The sequence below is a fragment of the Fusarium pseudograminearum genome, chromosome 1 (genome assembly GCF_000303195.2).
Source record: "Fusarium pseudograminearum CS3096 chromosome 1, whole genome shotgun sequence".
Classification (NCBI taxonomy): Eukaryota; Fungi; Ascomycota; class Sordariomycetes; order Hypocreales; family Nectriaceae; genus Fusarium; species Fusarium pseudograminearum.
In genome coordinates this window covers 11,124,271-11,144,195 of record NC_031951.1, presented here as the reverse complement: position 1 = coordinate 11,144,195, position 19,925 = coordinate 11,124,271, and the positions used below count along the sequence as shown (strand labels likewise).

The 19,925-nt window shown below is 48.3% G+C and overlaps 9 protein-coding genes across 9 annotated transcripts, besides 6 other annotated features; 5 read left to right on the top strand and 4 right to left on the bottom strand.

The window, feature by feature from the left end:
• Positions 1-621: 621 nt before the first annotated feature.
• Positions 622-664: a repeat region.
• Positions 665-2,673: 2,009 nt separating this feature from the next.
• On the bottom strand, positions 2,674-3,415 carry FPSE_03400 (uncharacterized protein; the record flags this gene model as incomplete). Its single annotated transcript, XM_009256519.1, has 4 exons — positions 2,674-2,797; positions 2,845-2,903; positions 2,952-3,215; positions 3,299-3,415. The coding sequence occupies 4 exons, from the start codon at positions 3,413-3,415 to the stop codon at positions 2,674-2,676; spliced, it is 564 nt and encodes a 187-aa protein (XP_009254794.1).
• Positions 2,948-3,128: a repeat region.
• A 395-nt stretch (positions 3,416-3,810) lies between the features above and the next one.
• FPSE_03399 (uncharacterized protein) lies at positions 3,811-5,517 on the top strand (the record flags this gene model as incomplete). Its single annotated transcript, XM_009256518.1, has 3 exons — positions 3,811-3,895; positions 3,957-4,280; positions 4,331-5,517. 3 exons carry the CDS (start codon positions 3,811-3,813, stop codon positions 5,515-5,517), a joined length of 1,596 nt encoding a protein of 531 aa, XP_009254793.1.
• Positions 5,083-5,258: a microsatellite.
• A 267-nt stretch (positions 5,518-5,784) lies between the features above and the next one.
• On the bottom strand, positions 5,785-6,426 carry FPSE_03398 (uncharacterized protein; the record flags this gene model as incomplete). The annotated part of the gene is made up of 4 exons (XM_009256517.1): positions 5,785-5,850; positions 5,905-5,998; positions 6,049-6,364; positions 6,414-6,426. The coding sequence occupies 4 exons, from the start codon at positions 6,424-6,426 to the stop codon at positions 5,785-5,787; spliced, it is 489 nt and encodes a 162-aa protein (XP_009254792.1).
• Positions 6,427-7,695: 1,269 nt separating this feature from the next.
• Positions 7,696-8,045, top strand: FPSE_03397 (uncharacterized protein; the record flags this gene model as incomplete). Its single annotated transcript, XM_009256516.1, has 2 exons — positions 7,696-7,807; positions 7,879-8,045. The coding sequence occupies 2 exons, from the start codon at positions 7,696-7,698 to the stop codon at positions 8,043-8,045; spliced, it is 279 nt and encodes a 92-aa protein (XP_009254791.1).
• Positions 8,046-8,449: 404 nt separating this feature from the next.
• On the top strand, positions 8,450-8,825 carry FPSE_03396 (uncharacterized protein; the record flags this gene model as incomplete). Its single annotated transcript, XM_009256515.1, has 3 exons — positions 8,450-8,601; positions 8,720-8,747; positions 8,787-8,825. The coding sequence occupies 3 exons, from the start codon at positions 8,450-8,452 to the stop codon at positions 8,823-8,825; spliced, it is 219 nt and encodes a 72-aa protein (XP_009254790.1).
• Positions 8,826-9,186: 361 nt separating this feature from the next.
• On the bottom strand, positions 9,187-12,415 carry FPSE_03395 (uncharacterized protein; the record flags this gene model as incomplete). The annotated part of the gene is made up of 5 exons (XM_009256514.1): positions 9,187-10,667; positions 10,718-10,904; positions 10,953-11,195; positions 11,243-11,782; positions 11,834-12,415. The coding sequence occupies 5 exons, from the start codon at positions 12,413-12,415 to the stop codon at positions 9,187-9,189; spliced, it is 3,033 nt and encodes a 1,010-aa protein (XP_009254789.1).
• A 767-nt stretch (positions 12,416-13,182) lies between these two features.
• On the top strand, positions 13,183-13,606 carry FPSE_03394 (uncharacterized protein; the record flags this gene model as incomplete). Its single annotated transcript, XM_009256513.1, has 2 exons — positions 13,183-13,306; positions 13,440-13,606. The coding sequence occupies 2 exons, from the start codon at positions 13,183-13,185 to the stop codon at positions 13,604-13,606; spliced, it is 291 nt and encodes a 96-aa protein (XP_009254788.1).
• Positions 13,607-16,864: 3,258 nt separating this feature from the next.
• Positions 16,865-16,894: a microsatellite.
• A 59-nt stretch (positions 16,895-16,953) lies between these two features.
• Positions 16,954-16,981: a microsatellite.
• An 83-nt stretch (positions 16,982-17,064) lies between these two features.
• FPSE_03393 (uncharacterized protein) lies at positions 17,065-17,613 on the top strand (the record flags this gene model as incomplete). Its single annotated transcript, XM_009256512.1, has 1 exon — positions 17,065-17,613. The coding sequence occupies one exon, from the start codon at positions 17,065-17,067 to the stop codon at positions 17,611-17,613; it is 549 nt and encodes a 182-aa protein (XP_009254787.1).
• A 32-nt stretch (positions 17,614-17,645) lies between these two features.
• Positions 17,646-17,665: a microsatellite.
• A 330-nt stretch (positions 17,666-17,995) lies between these two features.
• Positions 17,996-19,797, bottom strand: FPSE_03392 (uncharacterized protein; the record flags this gene model as incomplete). Its single annotated transcript, XM_009256511.1, has 2 exons — positions 17,996-19,366; positions 19,414-19,797. 2 exons carry the CDS (start codon positions 19,795-19,797, stop codon positions 17,996-17,998), a joined length of 1,755 nt encoding a protein of 584 aa, XP_009254786.1.
• Between the last annotated feature and the right edge of the window lie 128 nt (positions 19,798-19,925).

Below are 19,925 nucleotides of genomic sequence, written 5' to 3'. Positions count from 1 at the left end.
CATCAAGCACTTGTTATAAAATTAAAGCCGACGTCAAACGCTGCATGTGTGGTGCATGTCATGCCATGTCACTCGGCCGTATTTGACCAAACGGGTCTGTGGTCCAGCTATCATCAAGACAGCCACAGTGACAGTCACAATTGTGAGCCAATTCGCTAATGATAATGATTTAGTATTCACCGCTCAAGCTGTGGAAATCACTCATGAATCAGTCACACGTCTATCTCATGTCAGCCCTATAATCACGATGTGGAGTGAAAAGCCCGAGATGGGTCATTGGAGCTCGTCTTCTTGGATTGATCCACCTCGAAGGTGATACTGACTTATGCGATGACATTTACAAAGCTGATTACCAGGTACCTACGGCGTGGCTGGTGATCCTTGATGATGCATGTCACTCGCTCACTGAACTATCGTTCCTCTTTTTGTTCTGCAGTCATCACTCTAGAAGGAAGCACTTCACGAACCCAGTCTTGCAAGTTTTGGAACTATAAGCATTTGGTACGTTATGTAAAAAGACCCTTTTTTATTCTTGACTCACAATAACACGGTCAAAAGAGCGAGTTTCGGGTCCGACTCGTTACCGGCTTACTTGAACTAAGAAAACAACTACGAGCAAGGCTGGTGTGAGAATTGTTTCTTCCTGTGGATTTTCAAGGGCCGTGATCCAACGGAGATCTGACAAGGATGCATATTTGGCACTCGAGCCATTGACGAGCTGTCACGATACCCTCCCCATGTAACTCGTCAATATCTGAGCAATGAGAGCTGCACCTACAAATCTCTGACAGGACAAATCGTCGCGGCTCTTGAGCAGAGTAAGCACTAGACAAAACCATGGATCAATATTCTACAGGATCCCCGCACGGAGGGTCACATCCCATTGATGACAGTAGTTTGATCCTGTTAGATGTCGACGAATGCGAGATCTGCAAGAATCCCATGTCGCGGGAATGGATGTTGGTCGTGTGTGTATGTAGCAGCAATACGTTTTCCGAGCAGACCAATCTACTTCTAGTCTGTACATGCATGTGTTTCAGAAATTGGGCATAATCTACGCGGTCTGAAGTGGGATAAAAGAAGATCTACACGGATGCTTGATGGGATGTCTGGTATGCGCAATGCTTGCCTTGTATGTGCATGTAGTTGAGTATGCGCGTGGAGTTATCCCGGAGTTGAAGCCTTTCTTGGTATTTTTCTCTCTTGCCTAAATAGGATACAGGTCCCTGGCCTGCTGCAGAGACGATAAATATTTGTGCTGGGAAGAATATGTGGCTTGCGTAGAGATATCGGGAGGTCCCCGATGTTGGTGTCTGTGGTCGAAAAACAGGCTTCAGGTATTGTAGTGAAGGTGTTGATAAAGGAGAGGCAAAGATGTTACCATTGAGTTGAGTGTAGTTGCAATGGAATATGACATGACTGCAGTTGGCTTGTTACAACGTTGCTGACATGGACTTACTGTCAACGTTGTGAGCGGCTCTTATGTGAACGTTGCCCATGCAGTATGTCTGACATGAAACACAGAACTTGCGCTTGATTGGAACTGCAATTGATGAGAGTAAATATATTGGACGGTTAAAGACAGATATTTAGTTTGCTTGATACTACAATGTATGAGAGTGAAGACCTACTGGATGTGGATGTAACTGCGAGTGCCAATCATGTAGTCTTTGAGTTATTGAAAGGGGTTGATAGCAACGTTAACCCGTCATGTTAGCAGAAGAGATGCACTGGGCTTGTTCACTTCTGTTTGTAATCGCTTTGTGAGACATATCAAGGTGTTGTTGGATATGAGATGCTATGACAGTCTATTCCATCACTTAGGACATCAACTTGTACCCATGAATGAATGGGTAAGTTATTGGTTGACATTCAGGAGTTAGCTCAACTCGAAGTAAACCATTTGTTGCCAACATTGCGTAGTGCTTTGTCGTATACTGTGTAGTTACCTCGAACATGCTGTCCATTATTGAACAAGACAAAGACATCAGCAAACACCATGTTACTTATAGCCAGCTTATACCAAGGATCGTGAAGACAGACTGGCGGATTGAAGTCTGACCCATCACGAAGTGTTCACAGTCTCCGAGCTTAGGTATTCCCTGTGACCAAGCAATTGTTGGAACAGAGCCGTTTGAATAGACTCAAAGAAGTGGTGATCAAATGTTACTCATAAACTTAGGGGTAGCTTGTACGTAGCTCCATCTAGGGAATTGTATAAAACTGGTTAACTCACACAACTTCATCAAATTTGAGAGTAACTTGTGTTATCACGGGCTAGTCTCGACAAACAATTGGCTACTTGTGTATCGTCAAGGCTTTAGTCCTAGCGATGATGATATGCCAGCACAAAGAAACAAGAAGATGTAGAGAAATGCATCAAGGCACACTCTCTTCCCTCGCAGTGATGTGTACACGAGCAGTCGTCCAGGCGCTGTGCAACTGGAACTCGAATGCACAGCAGCATGAGAGTAGGACGTATGCCATGTGATACCATCTCAAGACCAAACGACGTCAAACTCACTGCGTAAAACAGAACAATTAATGCTCTTGTTAGCTCTATAAAATGTATGGCTATGCTGTGACAAAGAGAAAGACGGAGTCCTCCCATTCACACCGGGTCTCTTGAACTCAAGCATGAAGGCTGAGTCGAATGACTCAACGCCCTGCTGCTCATGGTCGACTGGGAGCATCTGATGGCACAGATGGGAAATAGCCTGGCTTTGACGATCGCTCTCGATCCAGCTTTGCAGCTTCGGCCTGTCGCTTCTTTAGCAGTCTCTGCTGGTAAAAGGCGCTGGGTGATGTTAGTAGTCTCATATGTGAGAGGTGTAAGGGACTTACGTCTTCAACTCGAATACACGGGGCTCTTCTTCAGGTGCAGGACTGCTCTCTTCTTTGTCCTAGATATATAAGTTAGTCAACAATCTTTTGTCGTGTGTCAAACTCACCTTGTCCTCGTCCTTCTTCTCATCTTTGTCCTTGTCCTTGTCTTTATCCTTATCCTTATCCTTGTCATCCTTGTCCTTATCGTCTTTATCCTTCTTGGCTTCCTTTTCCTTCTTCTTCTTTTGCTTCTCCTCGTACTCCTTCAAGACGCGTTCCTTCTCCTCCTCCAGCTCCTTTTCGCGCTTCTTCTTGGCCGCTTCCTCATCGATCTTTGGTGTCGCAAAATACCGATCCTTCAAGTGAACGGGACAGACAAAGAAGAAGTCCTACCATGTGAATGCATGAGCCTTGAGTGAAAAATGAATTGTTTAAATGGTTTCGGCCTTGAGAGATTTCTCATCAGGCATACCTTCTTGTCTGGGGTGATGAGGACGGATGTGCTTGACTTGTAGCAAACGTCACACGCTTTGGCAGCTGAGTCAGCGACTTTGCGGTGCGTGTAGAGATTTGGGAACGTGGTAGACATGGTGAATGTCTTGTTGTATAAACAATGAGTGAGAGACAGTGAGTGCCACCCTTGAATGTTATGGTCGTGGTTATGAATTGGGCACCTTCAAAGCCTCGCGGGGAATTGAAGCGCGGGTCGCCTGACGTCAGAAAGCTGATAGGGCGACCACCCCCTGAAAGTTAATGGCAGCGCCTGTAACACCACTAAAGCTCGACCGTCCTAGCGTATGCGCCCTGACTAATAAGCGCTCTCCATCATGAATCGCTATCTTATCGCAATCCAAGGAAATATGATGACCTATGCATCTTGGATCGCCACGACCAACAGTAAACAATTCTTTTCACTCAAAACACTTCTTTTTCCACCCAGAACAAAACCCTTTATACATTGACACATATACGATTCGACCAAAAATGGGCAAAGTTCTCGATACAGACAAGCTGGGCTCCGTATTTGGCACCCGGCCCGATATTCTCACTGGCATCCAGAAAGCAGCAGGTAAACAAACCATGAACCCCTGAAGACAACATTGTTCACCATATTCTAACAAATATTCAAGACTCTCCTGCAAGAATCGACTTGTTCAACGAAATTGCCACCCATGTCTACGATCAATTACTAAGTGGAAGCGCTGAACCCGCCCACAAGAAGAGAAGAGTCGACCTCCAGCAAGCCAACGGAGCCGCGAATGGCACGAAACCTGCTACCAAGGTCCAGACTAATGCCGCCGACGAGACTGTCTTGCTCGAAATCAAGGAAATCTCCGTTTCCGTGCCTCAGAGGAAGAAATTTGAGTTGTGTTTTACCGACGGTCACATTTACGCTCGTGCGCCAAACACCACAGCTCCTATTCCAGCCATAACATACGCGTGGTCAGACATTGGTACGCGTTGCTGTCATGTTGCTCAAGGTTACGTGCTAATTTCTTGCCAGAATACGCATTTTATCTCCCCGTACCCGAAAAGAACCAGGTCCAGCACAACTACATCCTTTTCCCACGAGGAACATGTCTTCCCTCCAAGACGAACCCCCCGACCGAAGAGCCGCTTGTTTTTACAGTACCCGCGACGCCGCCCAAGCAGGGCACGATAGGTGGACCTGACGCTGGAAGTGCGGCAGCCGTATCGGACAACTACAAGTCCCTCTTCCACTGGGCATTGAACCGCCATCTCAAGCCCATTGGCGTCGATATCACTGCGTCAAACCCCAACAAGTTCCAGAGCATGGTGCGACAGCCTCACAGACCGAGCGAAAAGGCCGTCCATGTCAAGGCTTTCAGGGGCTCCAAAGATGGATACCTCTTTTTTCTCGAGACGGGCATTCTCTGGGGTTTCAAGAAGCCGCTCATGTTCATACCTCTGAACCGCATTGCCGCGACGAGCTTTACCAATATCCTCCAGCGAACATTCAACATTGCCATTGAGGTGTTTGCAGGCGAGGGCGATGCGACAGAGGAGGTTGAGTTTTCCATGATTGACCAAGAAGATTATGGCGGTATCGACGACTACATCAAGAACAAGCGTCTACAGGACCGAAGCATGGCGGAGCAGCGAAAAGCCAAGCTTGAACTTGCCGAGAACAGAGCTAAGAAGACCGGCGAAGAAGGCGAGGAGGTAGAAGCTGCAGCTGGAGGCGACATCTCAGAGCTTGCAAAGGCGCAATTAGATGCTGAGCAAGCGCTGCAGGACGAAGAGGATGAAGATGAGGAAGATTACGATCCTGGCAGTGATGCCGACTCTGACGGTTCAGGAGAGTCTGACGATGACGATAGCGATGATGATGAGGAGGACGACGAAGATGATGACGAAGACGATGGTGAAGGCGAAGAAAACGCAGAGGAAGAAGGTGAAGAGGGCGATGAGCAAGTCGAGGAGGAAGAGGAGGAAGAAGAAGTCAAGCCAGAGGTGAAGCCAAAGAAGGAGGTCAAACCTAAGACGAAGGAAGTCAAACCCAAGGTGAAGGAAGTGAAAAAAGAGGTCAAGGCAGAGCCCGCACCATCGCCACCAAAGCCCGTCCAGCAACCTACTGTGAAATCAGGCTGGGCAGCACTGAGAAGTGTCCCTCGAGCCCCTGTACCAGAGAGCATGGACCTAGACGAGGAGAAGTTTGACGTTGTCTAAGTCAATCTGGTGTTTACTTATGTAACGATAGAACCGGTTGGATGGTGTACGTGACGGAGTGCGGTGTATAATATAGTTACAGAGAGCGAGTGTTATCGCATAAAAAACACAAGTCGAGATCATCAAAAGTCAACAGTTTACTGATACACACACTGGGCAGTGATCAAAGTTCATTTAATAGCAACGAAAAGCCCAATTAATACTCCATGTGGTATCATATCGCAACCAACTCAAAGCAAAACACATCCTTCTTAGACAACATCTTCCTTACTTCTGGAAGTAGCGCACTTCAGTTACGCCACTTCGGTGGTAACTAGCAAGCGGTATGTTACACTATATCCCCGTTAGCACATCCCATCTTGACATTCACGAAGAGGGTAGACTTACATTTCCACACTGATGGTGAACATCCTTCAACGACTCAATACAATAAGGAATACAACCCAAACACGTAAAAAAGCAGACACTCGCTGCAATAGCACTACACTCAAATCAGTATATAACCTTTGTCACAAAAATATCTTTACTTACTGCATCAGTCCTCCAGACTCAGCCTTTGTAATCGTCATGGCTCGCACGCCACAGCTAGGACAAAGTACCGGTGCACTCTGGCTTTGTAGGTTCTGGATGGGCATGCTCTGTAGGCTCTGCTGCTGGGCTGGTGGAAAACCTCCATCTTGTTGGTTTGTAGGTGGATGGTTGTTTGTGAGAGGCGGTTGGGCGAGAGGAGAGCTAAAGTCGCGGTTGTCGTACTTCGGCGGTTGCTGGTCTTCAGGAATGCTCTCTTGAGCGTGTTCAGGGTGCTGAGACTGCTCAGCAGGGTGGCCGTAGTTGTTCGAAGTAACGGCTGTAAGCTAGTTAGTAGAGTACTCGTCCCATCAAGTATAACAACATACTGGGCTTCTCCATTGTGAATAGTGATAGTAATGATGATGTAGTATTATGGCTTGAACACTAAAGTAAGTCTGACACGATCTATCTATATCAGGAACCTTCTTGCGCTCGAGTTTATATATACCGTTGACAGAACGTGGCTATGTTATAAGGTTTTCTATAAGCGAGAATCATACCACACCAGACCGCAGAACGTGGCTATGATGAAACGATGTTCTCAGAACTTTCCTATTTCTCTCCGACCAGGGGTCTAGCCTGTCACACAGCCTTAACTTGACGGGCCGGCATCTTGAGGTCATACCCAAGCGGTACAAGTCACCACTTACAGCGACGGATTTATGCAGTACAGCGCTGGCCAGCTGGGGGCGATGTCACGAAGGGTTTCTGGGCCGACGATCTCTTTTTTCTAGTGACACGTCTTTGTTTTCATTTGCCAGATGTCATGCAATAACAGGGAGTGAGTGATATATATATATAAACCTGGACAGAAGGGGAGATTGTGGTTGGCAGACGTCACACTCTTGGCGGAGATGAGTGCGGCAGGACCGTGGCTGTGTTTGAGGGCGAGTAGAGTAGGTAGCATTTAAATATCACGAGGGTAGCAGTAAGGCAGACTACGGATGAATTGTGTATTCTCTGCTGAAGTTGAATTTGTCTGGTGTTGATTGAGTTAAGCTGGATCTAAGAACAGTATACCCAACCCAAGACAGCTTACACACTGCCTACTTGCTGGCAACTTGACTCAATAACTGAAGAAAACAAGTCAATGCGTCTCCAACACAGCGACAAACAAAAAAAGCTTAATAGTATCTATAACACAGCCATCATATCGACTTGTCCGATGCTCCCGAACACTCAGTGACGTGGTCCTCGCCCCAGTCATTGTTACATGTCCCCCAAACTCAATATCAGATCCCAGCAAATAGCCTATATCCGGTATGGTGTAGTGGCTAACATTTCGCGCTCTCATAACCTGAGAGAGTTTCAGTACCGCGGAGCCCAGGGTTCGATTCCCTGTACCGGAGTTTCTTTTTTGCAACTTTGTCTACCAGTTGATCCATTTTTTGAGACCCTCTATCAAGCATCGTGTGATTTCAATTCCAGACTTTAGATCCCCGTCCGAGTCTTATCTTATCACTCACTATCTTATCACTCCGCATCTAACACGTGACCTCAACTCCAAACTTTCCACTCCATCATCACGACCCTCACCTAGCCGTCGCCCAATTGTCCATCCATTGCCAGCTCGTTCGTCGTCGTATCTCTCTCACATCTTTCGCAAAAATGGCCGGCCGTCATAAACCGATTCGTCTCCCCCCTCTCAAGACGCTCCGCGTGCACAACCCAAAGCGCCAGGTTGAAAACCCCTGCATTGCCATCATGTCTAGTGTTCTCGGTACATCTCTCTTCCCCTGTTCACTATATTTATACACAAGAAAGAGAGAAGGCAGAGCTAACAATTTGCAGCATGCTGGGCTTCAGCAGGTTACAACGCAACAGGCTGCGCAGCAGTAGAAAACCAACTCCGAAAATGCATGGATGGTCCCAAAGCTCCCCCCGCGCCTACGAATACCATCAATTACCATTTGGCGCGTATGCAACAGTACATGACGGGACCTAGGAAGCAGAAGTAAACAACACAAAACGAAAGAGAAGAAAAAACGAAAGGGTTAAATGGGAACGCTTTATTTTGAGCTGGGGCGGCGTCGGTAGAAAAAGAGCGCTGCTTTACGAACGAACGAATTGGATGGAATGGAGAGAGAGAAATATCGATCACTGTGTAACAATACCCGTACGGGGATGGAAAGAAGAAGTAAGAAGAGGAGACGTATAAGTATCTCTGTACAATTACAATACGAATGATTACAAGTCACGACATGTGGACACAATGCAGGGACTCAATGGCAAGTCTACACGAGCCAATTCTCGTTCAGTCACCAACAGACCGAATCTTCATTCAAAGTGTTTGCATTTCAACTACCTCACTCTGCAAATCACCCTCTTACTATAAAACCACAACCACAACTATACCCCCATCATGAAGCGCACACCCAATGCCCATATTCCCCTATGCCCCTTCGTCTTTCCTTTCTATACACACAGACAACGAGGGGGAATCCCAACAAAAGGAACGACAAACCCGGGAGGGAAGAAGAAAGAAACGGAAAAAGAAAACAGACGAAAAAAAAGGTAAATGACAATGAACGAGAAGAATTACAGAAACGCCCCCATATCTTAAAAAAAGTAGCGCCGGATCCCATGAAAAAATGTGTAAAGTGAAACTGACAAGATGTTGATGTGATCCCAGGAACCGAACAATAATGACTCCATGGGGTGTAAGTGTTAGGAGGGCTATCATCTTAATGTCATTCAAGACGCTTTGCATGTCTCTGACGAGCGCATATGCGAATTGAGTGTGTAAGAAACAGCCCCCCGATCAAAAAGTAACCCAAGAAAAGTGCGTCCATCAGGACGAAAGAGTGGCTCGAGTTGGCAGTTCTCGTTAGATGATGACAAAAAGGAGATGTGTTCGAAAAGTCGAGTCGCTTGCCGTCTATATGGTATGATTCGGCCATGTCCAGCCGTCCAGACGCCCTTGGTTGTTCGTTATCGTGCCTTGATCATGGTATGGTATGACTTTGAAGTAAAATGTATGATGTCTTTTTCCGTGCGCCGAAAAATGCGGTAATGATCCGTGGGTATCCCAAGCACAATGCACCATTTCTACCTCCTCTCCGGGTGTCGATCGACATTGGGTGCGCGCGCGTGAGGTGTCTAGGCCGTGTCGCCGACGCAAAAGAGCTCTATCTCTCCTACGCCTCCAGAGTACATGTTCTTGACTCCTTCGCGCCACTCCATAAAGGCGATCTGGATATCGTCGTCGCCTTCAATGGCAACGTAGTCGCCGTCCTCGTCGCGGTATCGCAGCTTGAGCATGCTCTTGCTGATGCTGCTGGTGGTGAAGCGGGCGAGCTTGGCATCAATGCGATCGACCAGGGATTGGTAAGTGATGTTAAAGGCCACCACCAAAGTAACGTAATTGCCTGACTCGCAGTTCACTCGAACCTTGAGCTGGGTCGGCAGAGGGATCTCAGGGCTCAATGGGTTCGCTGATGGTGGCGGCATTGTTGCTGTGCCGAGAGCTGGAGACACAGTTCGTGAGTTTGCAGCAGCAGAGTCGACACGTAGTATCTGGTTTCCACCGCCTGGCGTAATTGAGCGCGGGTGAACTGGTTGAGCAGGGAAATGGTTCATGCTTCCACCCACACTTCCCGTGGGCTTGTGCATGCGTTCTCGCTGAGCTCCAGGACTGTTGGTCTGGGCTCGAGTGGGTTGATCATTCCTGGGTGATCCTGTTTGATCTCGAGAAAGGTTGGGGTTGTGGCCAGGGTGCAAGTGTTGAGGAATTCCGGGCACTGCTGGGATGTTTCCGTGGCTAGGTTGACGAGTACGTGGCATTCCTGGTCCGTTAATATCGGGAGTGCTGTACGAACGGTTCCTCTGCTGTGCCGCCAAAGCGGCCTGGCTGCTGGAGGACATTGCTGGCAGTGAAGGTCCTCGTGGGTTGCGAGCGGGGTTTGGTGAAGGACCATCGCGGGATGGAGCACGGGGCATCGCGGGAGCAGTATATCGGTTGCCGTTGGCGTCTTCCCACTGCTGTGGGTTGGGAGTGGCACTCTTGGGGAATCCGTATTGAGGTGTCGAGAACATTCCACTGGTAGTGCTGGTCCTTGTGGAAGCTGGTGACTCTGTAACAGGGGAGAAGTAACTGTCGCCGGCCCATGCACTGGGTGAGTGGGCGCCGTTTGGTTGAGTCTGAAGACTGAGTGATCCGGGTGGTGCAGGCAGGGGGAATCGGGGTGGAGGGGCTCGTACCATTCCGGCAAGAGACGCAGAACTTTCGCCAGTTCCTGCTCGAGCACGGAGATTGTTGCTGGAGGCCGTTCGGGGACCTAAACTCATGGGATGGGTGACTCCTGTAAACCCGGCGGGTGCTGTTGCTGGACCCATATCGTCCTCGTCCTCGTCGTCGTTTTCCTTAAGGTAAGGATTCTCCAGGCCAGCTACTTGGTCTCGTGTCCAGGCAAAGTCGGTTGAAAGCGTGTCCGAGTTGGTTGATTGGCGTGGCACATTATGCTTCCTCTGGGTCTCCAGAGTGTTCACCCATTTCTTCAAGGTCTCCTCGTTCAAAAACTTGATGATAAAGTTCTCAACACCTGGGTCTCCCTTCCACCAGATCTGCACGCTGTGGCTGCCTTGGAATAGTTAGTTCTGCTGATCAGGATGCCCGAGTTTCAAAACTCACCTGGCTTGGTGAAGGACACGATATCGGTCACGTTGGTCATGAAAATGCGACCCTTTAATTGAAGCTTGGCGCTCTTGTTTCGCACCTTGGGGCCTCCCGAACGCAACTTGTCCTTCTTATCCTTGCTCTTGCTTGATGAGATTTCCTTGCAGCACAGAAGAATAGATTCGAAGAGGTAGATCTCATACTTTAGGTGTTAGTAAAATTCGCGCGAGTTTGAATGGCACCAACTTACATCCTTCTCTTGATCTGTCTTTCCAGTGATGACTCCGTACACGCCATGCAAGAGGAGCTTGCCAAACTGCTCCACCTTGTGGCTCTTCCAGTCTTCTACACGGCCGGTGAGATCCTCGACAGCTTCGTCCAAAAGATCACGGTTCACTGCTTCGTTGGCTTTGGACAAAACTCTTTCAGCAGCTTCGCAACCAGTGGCCAGATCCATCTTGACCTCGTCATCCTCAGTTTTCTTGTTAAGATCCTAGAGTGTGTTAGTTGCTGGTCAGCTCGTGAAGCGCATCAACCCACCTTGAGCAATAACGGGTATTTGACCAGTCTTTGCATGGGCTTGAGCAGGAAACCATCCAGAGTGTTGTAATCGGCTGCGACAGGGTGCGAAGAGCGTTGAATTTTGTCGAAAACCTGGTTGGCGACCTGGGCGGCCTTGCGCTGGTTCGCGATAAAGGGCTGGTAAATGTCGATCAAAGCATCCTCGTAGTGGACAAACGGAGCTCCCCATCGTTGGTTCAGAGCAGGCATGGAGTTTGTTGTTTCGACTCGAATGAGGAACCGGCGCTGGAAATCGAGGATTGCATTGATGTTGAAAAAGATCTGATGCAGGGTATCGCCGGGAATCTCGCCTTGCTGTTCGAGCGTCTTTTTCAAGTCGTGCAGATTCTCGAGATCTTGGACGTATTTTCGCTCGGTGTCGACAAGTTCCCTAATAATGTGATCTCGGTACGTCATCTGGCCACCGGTAGGCTCGTTGCTCTCGACATCGGGTTGAGCTTGCATGAGATAGCCGCGTTCCTCTGCTCGGTCCAAGACGTAGTTAACAACCTGAGTAACCTATAACAATTAATGAGCCCGGTTCGTAATAATGACAAAAGAGTTACCAACCTTGACGAAACCGCTTGTGTCAGTACCCATCAGATCAGTGATCACAAAACTCTGAGTGGAAGGAATATCTAGATCCTTCATGCATGCTTGAACGAATTTGAAGATGGCGATCTTGGACTTCTTAGCTTCATTAGCGCTACTGGAGTCGTCGACCTTGAGCTCCTCATTCGGTCGCAGAGCATTGTAGATGAGAAGCAGAGGGTATCCGGAGCGGAACAGGTTCCATAGAGGATCGACGGGATCCGTGGGGTCTAGCTCGTCGAGATAGGGACCAAAGCCAGGGACTTGAGCTAGGCGCTGCTTGAGAGAGATGCAAATCTGGTACAGAGATCGCGAAGCATCGGCCTTTTGATTGATGATGTTGGCCGTAGCATGGACAGGACCACCATTCGTAGGTGTCATTGTGGTGGCGGTCGCTAGGGAGCTTAACGAAGCTGAGGAGCCAGTGTAGGCTGTCGAGCCCGAAAGCTGGCTGGCGCGCGGCGCATGGTTCATACTGGTCTGCGGAAGGCCACCGAATCCGTTGGAGTTTGGCTGAAAGGCCGGAGTTGTATTATTTCGAAGCAACGGGGCATGGGCCATAGCCTTCTACGCCATCCGTCGAAAGATGAAGCGTTGGGAGAATGGATAGGCGGCGACAGCGGCGACAGCAGCAGCAGGGAGATGCGAGTCAGACGTTTGTTGTCGAGGGAGGTTCGGGACAAGGTTGAATGTCTAGGGATGTCGCTTGGCGTCGACTCAGGAACGTTTCAACGAGCGGTTCGACGTCATTCGGCGGTGAATCGAATCGAAGTGTAAGACTTTGGCTGCTTTGGTGGGCGCTGGGGGTTTCGCAGTCTTGACTGACCCAGACAGGCGGGGTAAGGGGGTTGAGGAAGGTGTCGAAGCGATTTGTTGAGAGAATCGCGAAGGTGAAGGGATAAAAGACGGATCGCGGGTGGAGGTGGCTCTCGAAAACGGGCAGCTATACAGGAGGTAGTCCGGGCCTGGTGATGGCTGGTCTTGAGTGTAGTGTAGTATAGAGGTGGTGGTCTCGGGGACAGTCAGGCGGTGGAGCGATCGAAGGGGGGGTCTCAGAGATGGAAGCGGATCGACGATGCCGGTGTTGAAGAAAGAAAGAGGTTCGAGAGTTCTAAATCTGGCAGGCGGGCCAAGTAGTCCGATGTGAGATGATTAGGACAAAGAGGAACAGAATTAATTAATCGTCAAAGTTTAATTCTTTTTTTGCCTCTTGAGTTCAGAGTCAAAGGAGACAGGACAGAATAGAACAGACAGCGGGCAGGCGAACGAGGCTGGGCTGGGCGTTGATTTAGGTTAAACCAAACGGCAGATGTTTAAAGGAGGAAGGAATGGCCACTGGCTGGGAGAGCTGCACCGGAGGCGCTACTGGACTGTTTAGCGGGGGGGCTGCTGGCGTTGTAACTGGAGCTGGAGCTGCAGCTGGAGCCAGTCGGCCAGTGAGTGGAGGGTTCAGTGAGTAGGTGTCAGTTTAGGTGATGCTCTAGGCGCTGGGCTGACTGGGTAGACATGGATTTGTTCACATGCTGATTGTGATTCGATAAGATGCAAGTAGTTCATGTAAAATCTGTGTAACTACAAAGTGCAGAGTATCTGTACCTCGGATCGAGAAAGACACGAGTTGATGATCTGGAGGGGGATCAGAATAGGGGATCAGAGTACTACCTACCAAGGACTGTGCACGAAATGACACAGTCGACACTGTACTACAGGGCGCAACTCCAACCGATAGAGTCCGTGCAGATGAGTGAGTGACTTGACTTTTAGGGGACGTGCATTTCTTTCTGGGCTTGGGCATTAACAGCATCTTTTTCCCCCAGTGCTTCGCTTCTTGTTTCAAACTAGCCCAAGCCATCTTTCTTCTTTCTCTCTCTTTGTTTCCGGAATTGCAATTCATACTATAATTATTTCCCTTTCTTGTTAAAGAATCGATCGACGAGCGATTAAGTTTTATACCAAAAAGAAGGTTTCTAGAAAAAAGAGATCCCTTGTTTGACGCATGAATCGCACCGTACCTAAACTAAAGTAAGACCCTGATCCTCACTTGACAGTTGACAGCAAGAGTAAAAAAAAGAAATGGTCGGTCGGTATTGATTGTGTTACCAAGCATTCACTAACCACTTCTAATCCATGTTCGCTCAGAATTTATGATTCAGGGATCAACAGGGGTGCTAATCCCAAATTCCCATCCGCTATCGAACACATCACCACAAACTAAACTGCTAGAACTAGTCTAGTCTGCTCAAGCTAAAGCACAAGAAATCTTGCTGTCATGACCATCACATGGGAAATACAATTCCATCCCAAAACAAGATTGACGCCCAAAGGAGGGTCTGATAGAGACAAGAAGAAGAGGGGCTTTGAGAAGGCCGATGCCATGGAACCATGCTGCCATGGCATGGCCTTGACATGGATGAGCCCCTGAAACCGTCAGAATGGGTGGTGGTGTGGTTCCCCCTCCCCTCCCTTCCTTCTGGAAGGCCGTACAGTAACAGACTGCATTGCATTTGCATGAATCAATTGTTGATGAGAATTGGAGGAATCAATTCCGCATTACAATCACACGATCCGAAAAGCATCCATCTCAACGCGCGTTATCAACAACCGTCTTGAACTAGGTATTGTCTTGTCACCATCGCTAGGCTCAATCTACCGTTCAAAGCAACGCCATGTCGCACTGACTGCGGCGGTTACCCAGGTACGGATACTCGTACTCACTCCAAATCCTAATTGTCCACCGATTCCCTCTCAAAAAGCAATTCCTCAGCAGATCTTTGCATAAAAAGCAATGCCACTATCCGATATATTTTCTTTTTCCATCAATAGACTCGGTCAATCATCCCATCACCCCCAAAATCCCCGAGTCTATCCGTCGAGAAAGAAAGACCCTTCAAAAAAGAAGCAACCATGGAATCCCACTCAACCCCCCCTTGCGTTACATCATGGATCCTCTGCAAGCCTCTCGATAGGTCGTCGAGCTCTTCATCTCTGCAAGCTCAGGGGGAGCGCGCTCGCTAGCTCTCCCCTAAGGTAGAGAAGGTTTCATGGAACCTTCGAAAAGATTGTCCAGCGACCCGGACGTGGAGCCCGGCTCCTCGATCTTGTGCTCTCCTCTGTTGGTTCTGCACAATTTAAATTTAATGCTTCTCTGAAGCGGGGGAGGACTAATCTAGCAGCTTAGGTACTCTGAGTCTCCGTGCATTGCGGCACATGGCAATCTGAAACGACCGGTTTCAATGCACCATCTTAAACAGCTCTCTATCATCACGCCAAGTCATTGTTACTCACTCATATGAGGAGCTTGCACAGATTGAATTCCAAATACAACAGTCGATATCTCGATACAACACAGTACACGCCAATCTGGAAGGAGAGCAGCACCCAAACTCACGCTTTGAGACTAAAGTGAGTAGCTTGAAACATTCGACTTCCCGCTTTTGCTTCCTGCATGGTCTCTTTATGCCTCAACTGCGACGCAGCGATGATCATTCACACAAGCGCCTCGGGGATTAACCAGATTTCGTAAACGATCAGCGTTCTGTCTACTGTGCAATGTCCGTCACCGTTCAGAGTAGACTCTTTGCGTGTCGTATCAGCCATCACCCGAACGCTGTGAAACTTTCGTTTCTTTTTCTGTCGCGATCAAGTGCGATAGGCTAAACAAGAGCCCGTATTGTTAATCCCCGAGGTCTGTATCTATCTACCTTGTGCGCCTCGTGGGATCGCCGTCAAAGTCAAGGTGTTATCCCGACTTCGTTCGGTGGAGAGGTAGAGTTCATGCACTACCAGAAGTGGAAATACTTCCGCCATCAGTTAGAGGGCTTTTAGTTTCAAGAAGAAAAAAAGCCTCCACATATTGATGATGTTTTTTGTGTCCCAGCCTTGTGGGTTTCATGGACAACAACCTTTTGTGGCTTCTCGTGGCGCATCTTGAAACGTGGTTTGGCTGCGTTAGACTCCAGATCGGTGGCTGTTTCGAGCTCATTTTTCAATCGTAGATGTGCATATGCACATGCACGAGAGTTGTATGCCGATGGTGAAAGTGTTGAATGCGTTTGGTGTGTTGTTTTATGTGTTTCAACGGCGCTTAAAGGCTGTGGCGCATATATGAATGCGTACATTCGTTGATGTTCTTCAGGTCGCAGAAGAGGTGGCCACTATAAACAGAAGACGAAATTAGAAGGTCAGTCTATGGTGCTTAGACTATGATTATTGTTCATTTATTTTTGACCCCAAAGCTTAGACGTCATCGTTTCTGCTACAGTACCCGCTAGACTGTTCATCCATGGCGAGGATTGAGCTGCTTCTGTGTAGCATATACTCCAGACCTGGTGCTTGGTACATATTTGAACAAGTCTGATGATGTAATAAATGTCATCGGATGCTACGACATGACTCTTCTCCAATCCCGTCTTACGAAGCCTCAGAAGATAGTTGTCAAGTCGCCTACCCTGTATCTGTACAACTTGTGAGTCTAGACACATCACTGTTGTCGTCTTTGCTGTCAGTAGTAGTGTAATTGATGACTATTTTTCATGTGATATAACTACTACTCATTTGTTGTATTTTTTAATCAATTTTAGAAATCCCTTTATAAACGTAGAGCTGCTGTCATAAGGGACAACACATAGTCTACTTGGGCATCGTTGGGCTTTTAGTTTATGACACAACAGTGGCACCAGCTAGCCACGACAAACAAAGACACCTGATGGAAACAAAAGAACAAACCTAAAATACAAACTCTCAAAGTGACATCGTCCTTTAACTCGAACACATACATTTTGTTGAAAAAGCGGAGGCATCATCGCCCATCTTCTGTTGATAATCGATGCTGATTCGTAGACCCTCGGCTATCATCAACAGTGGGTTAAAAGGCCAATCACTTCCCATTGAAGTAGGCCACCCCGCGTCCAAATCATCTGGCGGTCTGCGGCTCAAAACTATTATTCCAAAAGTCTAGTCTTTTGGGTATGATTATATATCACTCGTTGCTCAAACAAAGGTGAGCGAGACCACACGCCATACACACACACACACACACACTCATTACCTCGTTTACCCTGGCGGGGGAACGAGAGGGCCTAGCCAAAAAAAAAAAATAAAGAGACAGAGACACGGACAGAGACAGAGTTTTGACTAATGCGGGACATGAAGTTTTTCCAAATACACACACACACATACATATACACACGCTGCTGGCCTGCTTAACCATTATGGTACAACTCGTCACAGTAGCTCTGCACCATCGAGACCACTTTTCCGTCGGGAATGCTCGACGAGTCTTCGACAAGCAGGCCTATCACTGGAGCATCATGATCATACCCGAGGGAGGCCAGTCGGAGAACTGCCACTCCTTCGATGCCACCGACGCCTCCCACATCAACCCCGTCACCTTCCGCATGAACAACCCTACCATGGACTGGTGGTTCCGGTCCGAGCTGGACATCAAACCGCAGCGCCATGAGAAGCTACTGGGACGCATCGTCATCGGTGAGATGCCCGACGAGGTGTCGGGCGAGGAGCTGGGCGACTTCTTCCAAGGGATCCCCCTGCCCATGAAGAACACGAATCCCCAGCAGAGCTCCGTGACGTGGATCATGGACGCCATCCAGGCCCTGCAGGAGAAGGGCTGGACCCACGATTTTGATTTGGACCGCTTTAAGAACTTTGCTGTCACTTATGCTGATGAGAAGATGAAGGGCGCCGAGGCCGAGGAACCAGATTTGAAGTTTTATGAGAGTTGGAAGGCTTCTGTTCTTTAGATCTATGTCATGCCATGTTCTGTTCTGTTCTAGGAAGGGAAGGGAAGGGAAGCGAGATAGATTACCTCTGCCGGGGAAGCACGACTATAAATGATATCCACAGCACGCTGAGCTACGAAATCTATACGGCTGTTTTTGATTTCAAACAAGCATCAACACATCTCTCAACACCACAGACTCAGTTGGATACTACATCAAGACTTATAGGCCAAAACAACCATGCTCTTCAAGACTAGACGTCGGCTTTATCCGAGTCTACCCAAGCTCGTCCTGAGTCTAGACCAAGGCTGGAAGCTCCCGAGAAGCATGGGTCCACACTACCTTGTCTCAGTACCCTTTCCGACCTCAGTCTTGCAGTAGTGTTACTCCCCGCCTATACCTATTACATACCCAACTTGGTCGACTCCAGAATAGCCTCAAGCTCCAAGACGACATCATTGTAAACCTCTTGTCTAAACCCACCCTCGTCCAACCCACGAGTCTCGGTACAGTCTATGCATCTCTGGATAACGGCTTGATACGCCGTATTAATCAAAGCAACTCTCTCCAACAACTTATGTGCCGCAATTGAATTACGAATCACACCGTTGTAGTCACCATGAATGGGCTTCTCATCTGGGGATCGAAGTTGTTCGAAGGACTGGCCAAGGATTATCTCTAGAAGAAGGATTCCTAAAGCAAAGAGCGTGGGATTGTTCAACGGGATGCATCCGGATGCCGCGGTAGGATTTGGAAGCTGTGAAGGACGTAACGGAAAACTTCGTAATAGAAAAGGGTATCTGTACGAAAGTGTTTCGTCTCTTCGAAAGAAATGCACTCTTTTTCTTGTCAAAGCTTCTGGAAGCCAAGGGGTTTTGCTCAGCTGGAGAACACTCGATGCGATGGCAAGTGCGAGCCGAGCCTTCTCAGCAAGAGAAACCAATGGGTTGAGGCCTCCTTTGCCCTCGAGGATGTCACTTAGAGTCACTATTGACCAGCCATCGCTGTTGATCGTAGTTCCCAATGCATACACTTGGAAATGTCGATCAGCACATTCTGTATCGATAAGATGGCCGTAACAGACTGGCCGCGCATGTCTTGCGTTTCTCATAGCCGTGCAAAGGTTGAGGGACCGCTTCGATAATGCTCGCTCCTCTTCATCACAGGTTTTGGTGAAAGCAACACCCGTAGTAGCGAGACGGCTGAACGGTGCCATGGCTGGTTTTACATTGTGTTTTGACCTCATTGAATTCGTGAATGGTAGTTCTGACTTGTTTCCAGATGGTACTGTCTTGGCCCATTTTGCTTGGGGCTGCGGTAAACATGGCTGTGATCGTTTTGTTGTCATCGACTTTGCTGTTTTGATGCTCACCTCATCCCAGAATCGTTTTGTTGTTGAGGCTTCTACCATCTCAAAAGAGATAGCTATCTTGAATTGGGCATCTGTCAAAACTTTCTCGTCACCACGATCGCATCCAATTTCGATCAAGCGTGGCGAAAGCTCAAGACTAACGTCATGAGGATCATTGCAGAGGATACTGGAGCAGAGAGCTCGATAGATACTGGCCGATAAATCTCGCAATATCTTGAAAAGTTTGCCACGAGACTGCTTTTTTCGACTGGGTTCAAGTTTTATACTCAGCTTAGTCAAACACTCGAGATCGCTGATGCCTTTGGAAATAGTAGCAATGTCGTCTTTGTAGTCGTCTCTATGAAGGCGGTACAAAAGCTTTCTGAATTCTCGAGTCATGCGATTTTTGTTTCCCCATTCAACCTATGCAATGTCAGTGACAGGGTAATATTGGAGATGGATCGTGTTACCTGGCCATCTTGAGATATCTGCACCCTCAACCGCCTCATGATAGCTTCGAGCGCCTCTTGTATCTCAACAACGGTCTCTTCGAACGGACTATAGGCATCCCAAAGCCTCTGCCGGATCATGTCGTTCGTTTCAGAGACTCGCCATAACGGTCCAAATGGGCTCAGCAGCATTGACTCGATATCTTGCTGCGGTACCACATCACTGATTAAGAGAGTACAGACGTTGTAATATTTCGCCCGTTCCGTGCTCAATTGGCGATTCAGGCTTTTCAGCTCTGACGACGCCTTGCCCCATTCGCGCATGAATTTGCAGTAGGTTTCCAAAGTTGTGACGAGCAAGGGGAGCGATCCCAGGACTATACCAGCCACTTCAAAACCAGACATGATGAGACGCTGTTCTTAACGAAGCTCTGTGAATCTGTTAGCCAAGCTCTTGGGAGTAGAAGAGAATGGTAGGCTGCGGTGAGGTTTGTGAGGTGGAGGACGAGTCTTACAACCTGCATATCACGAGT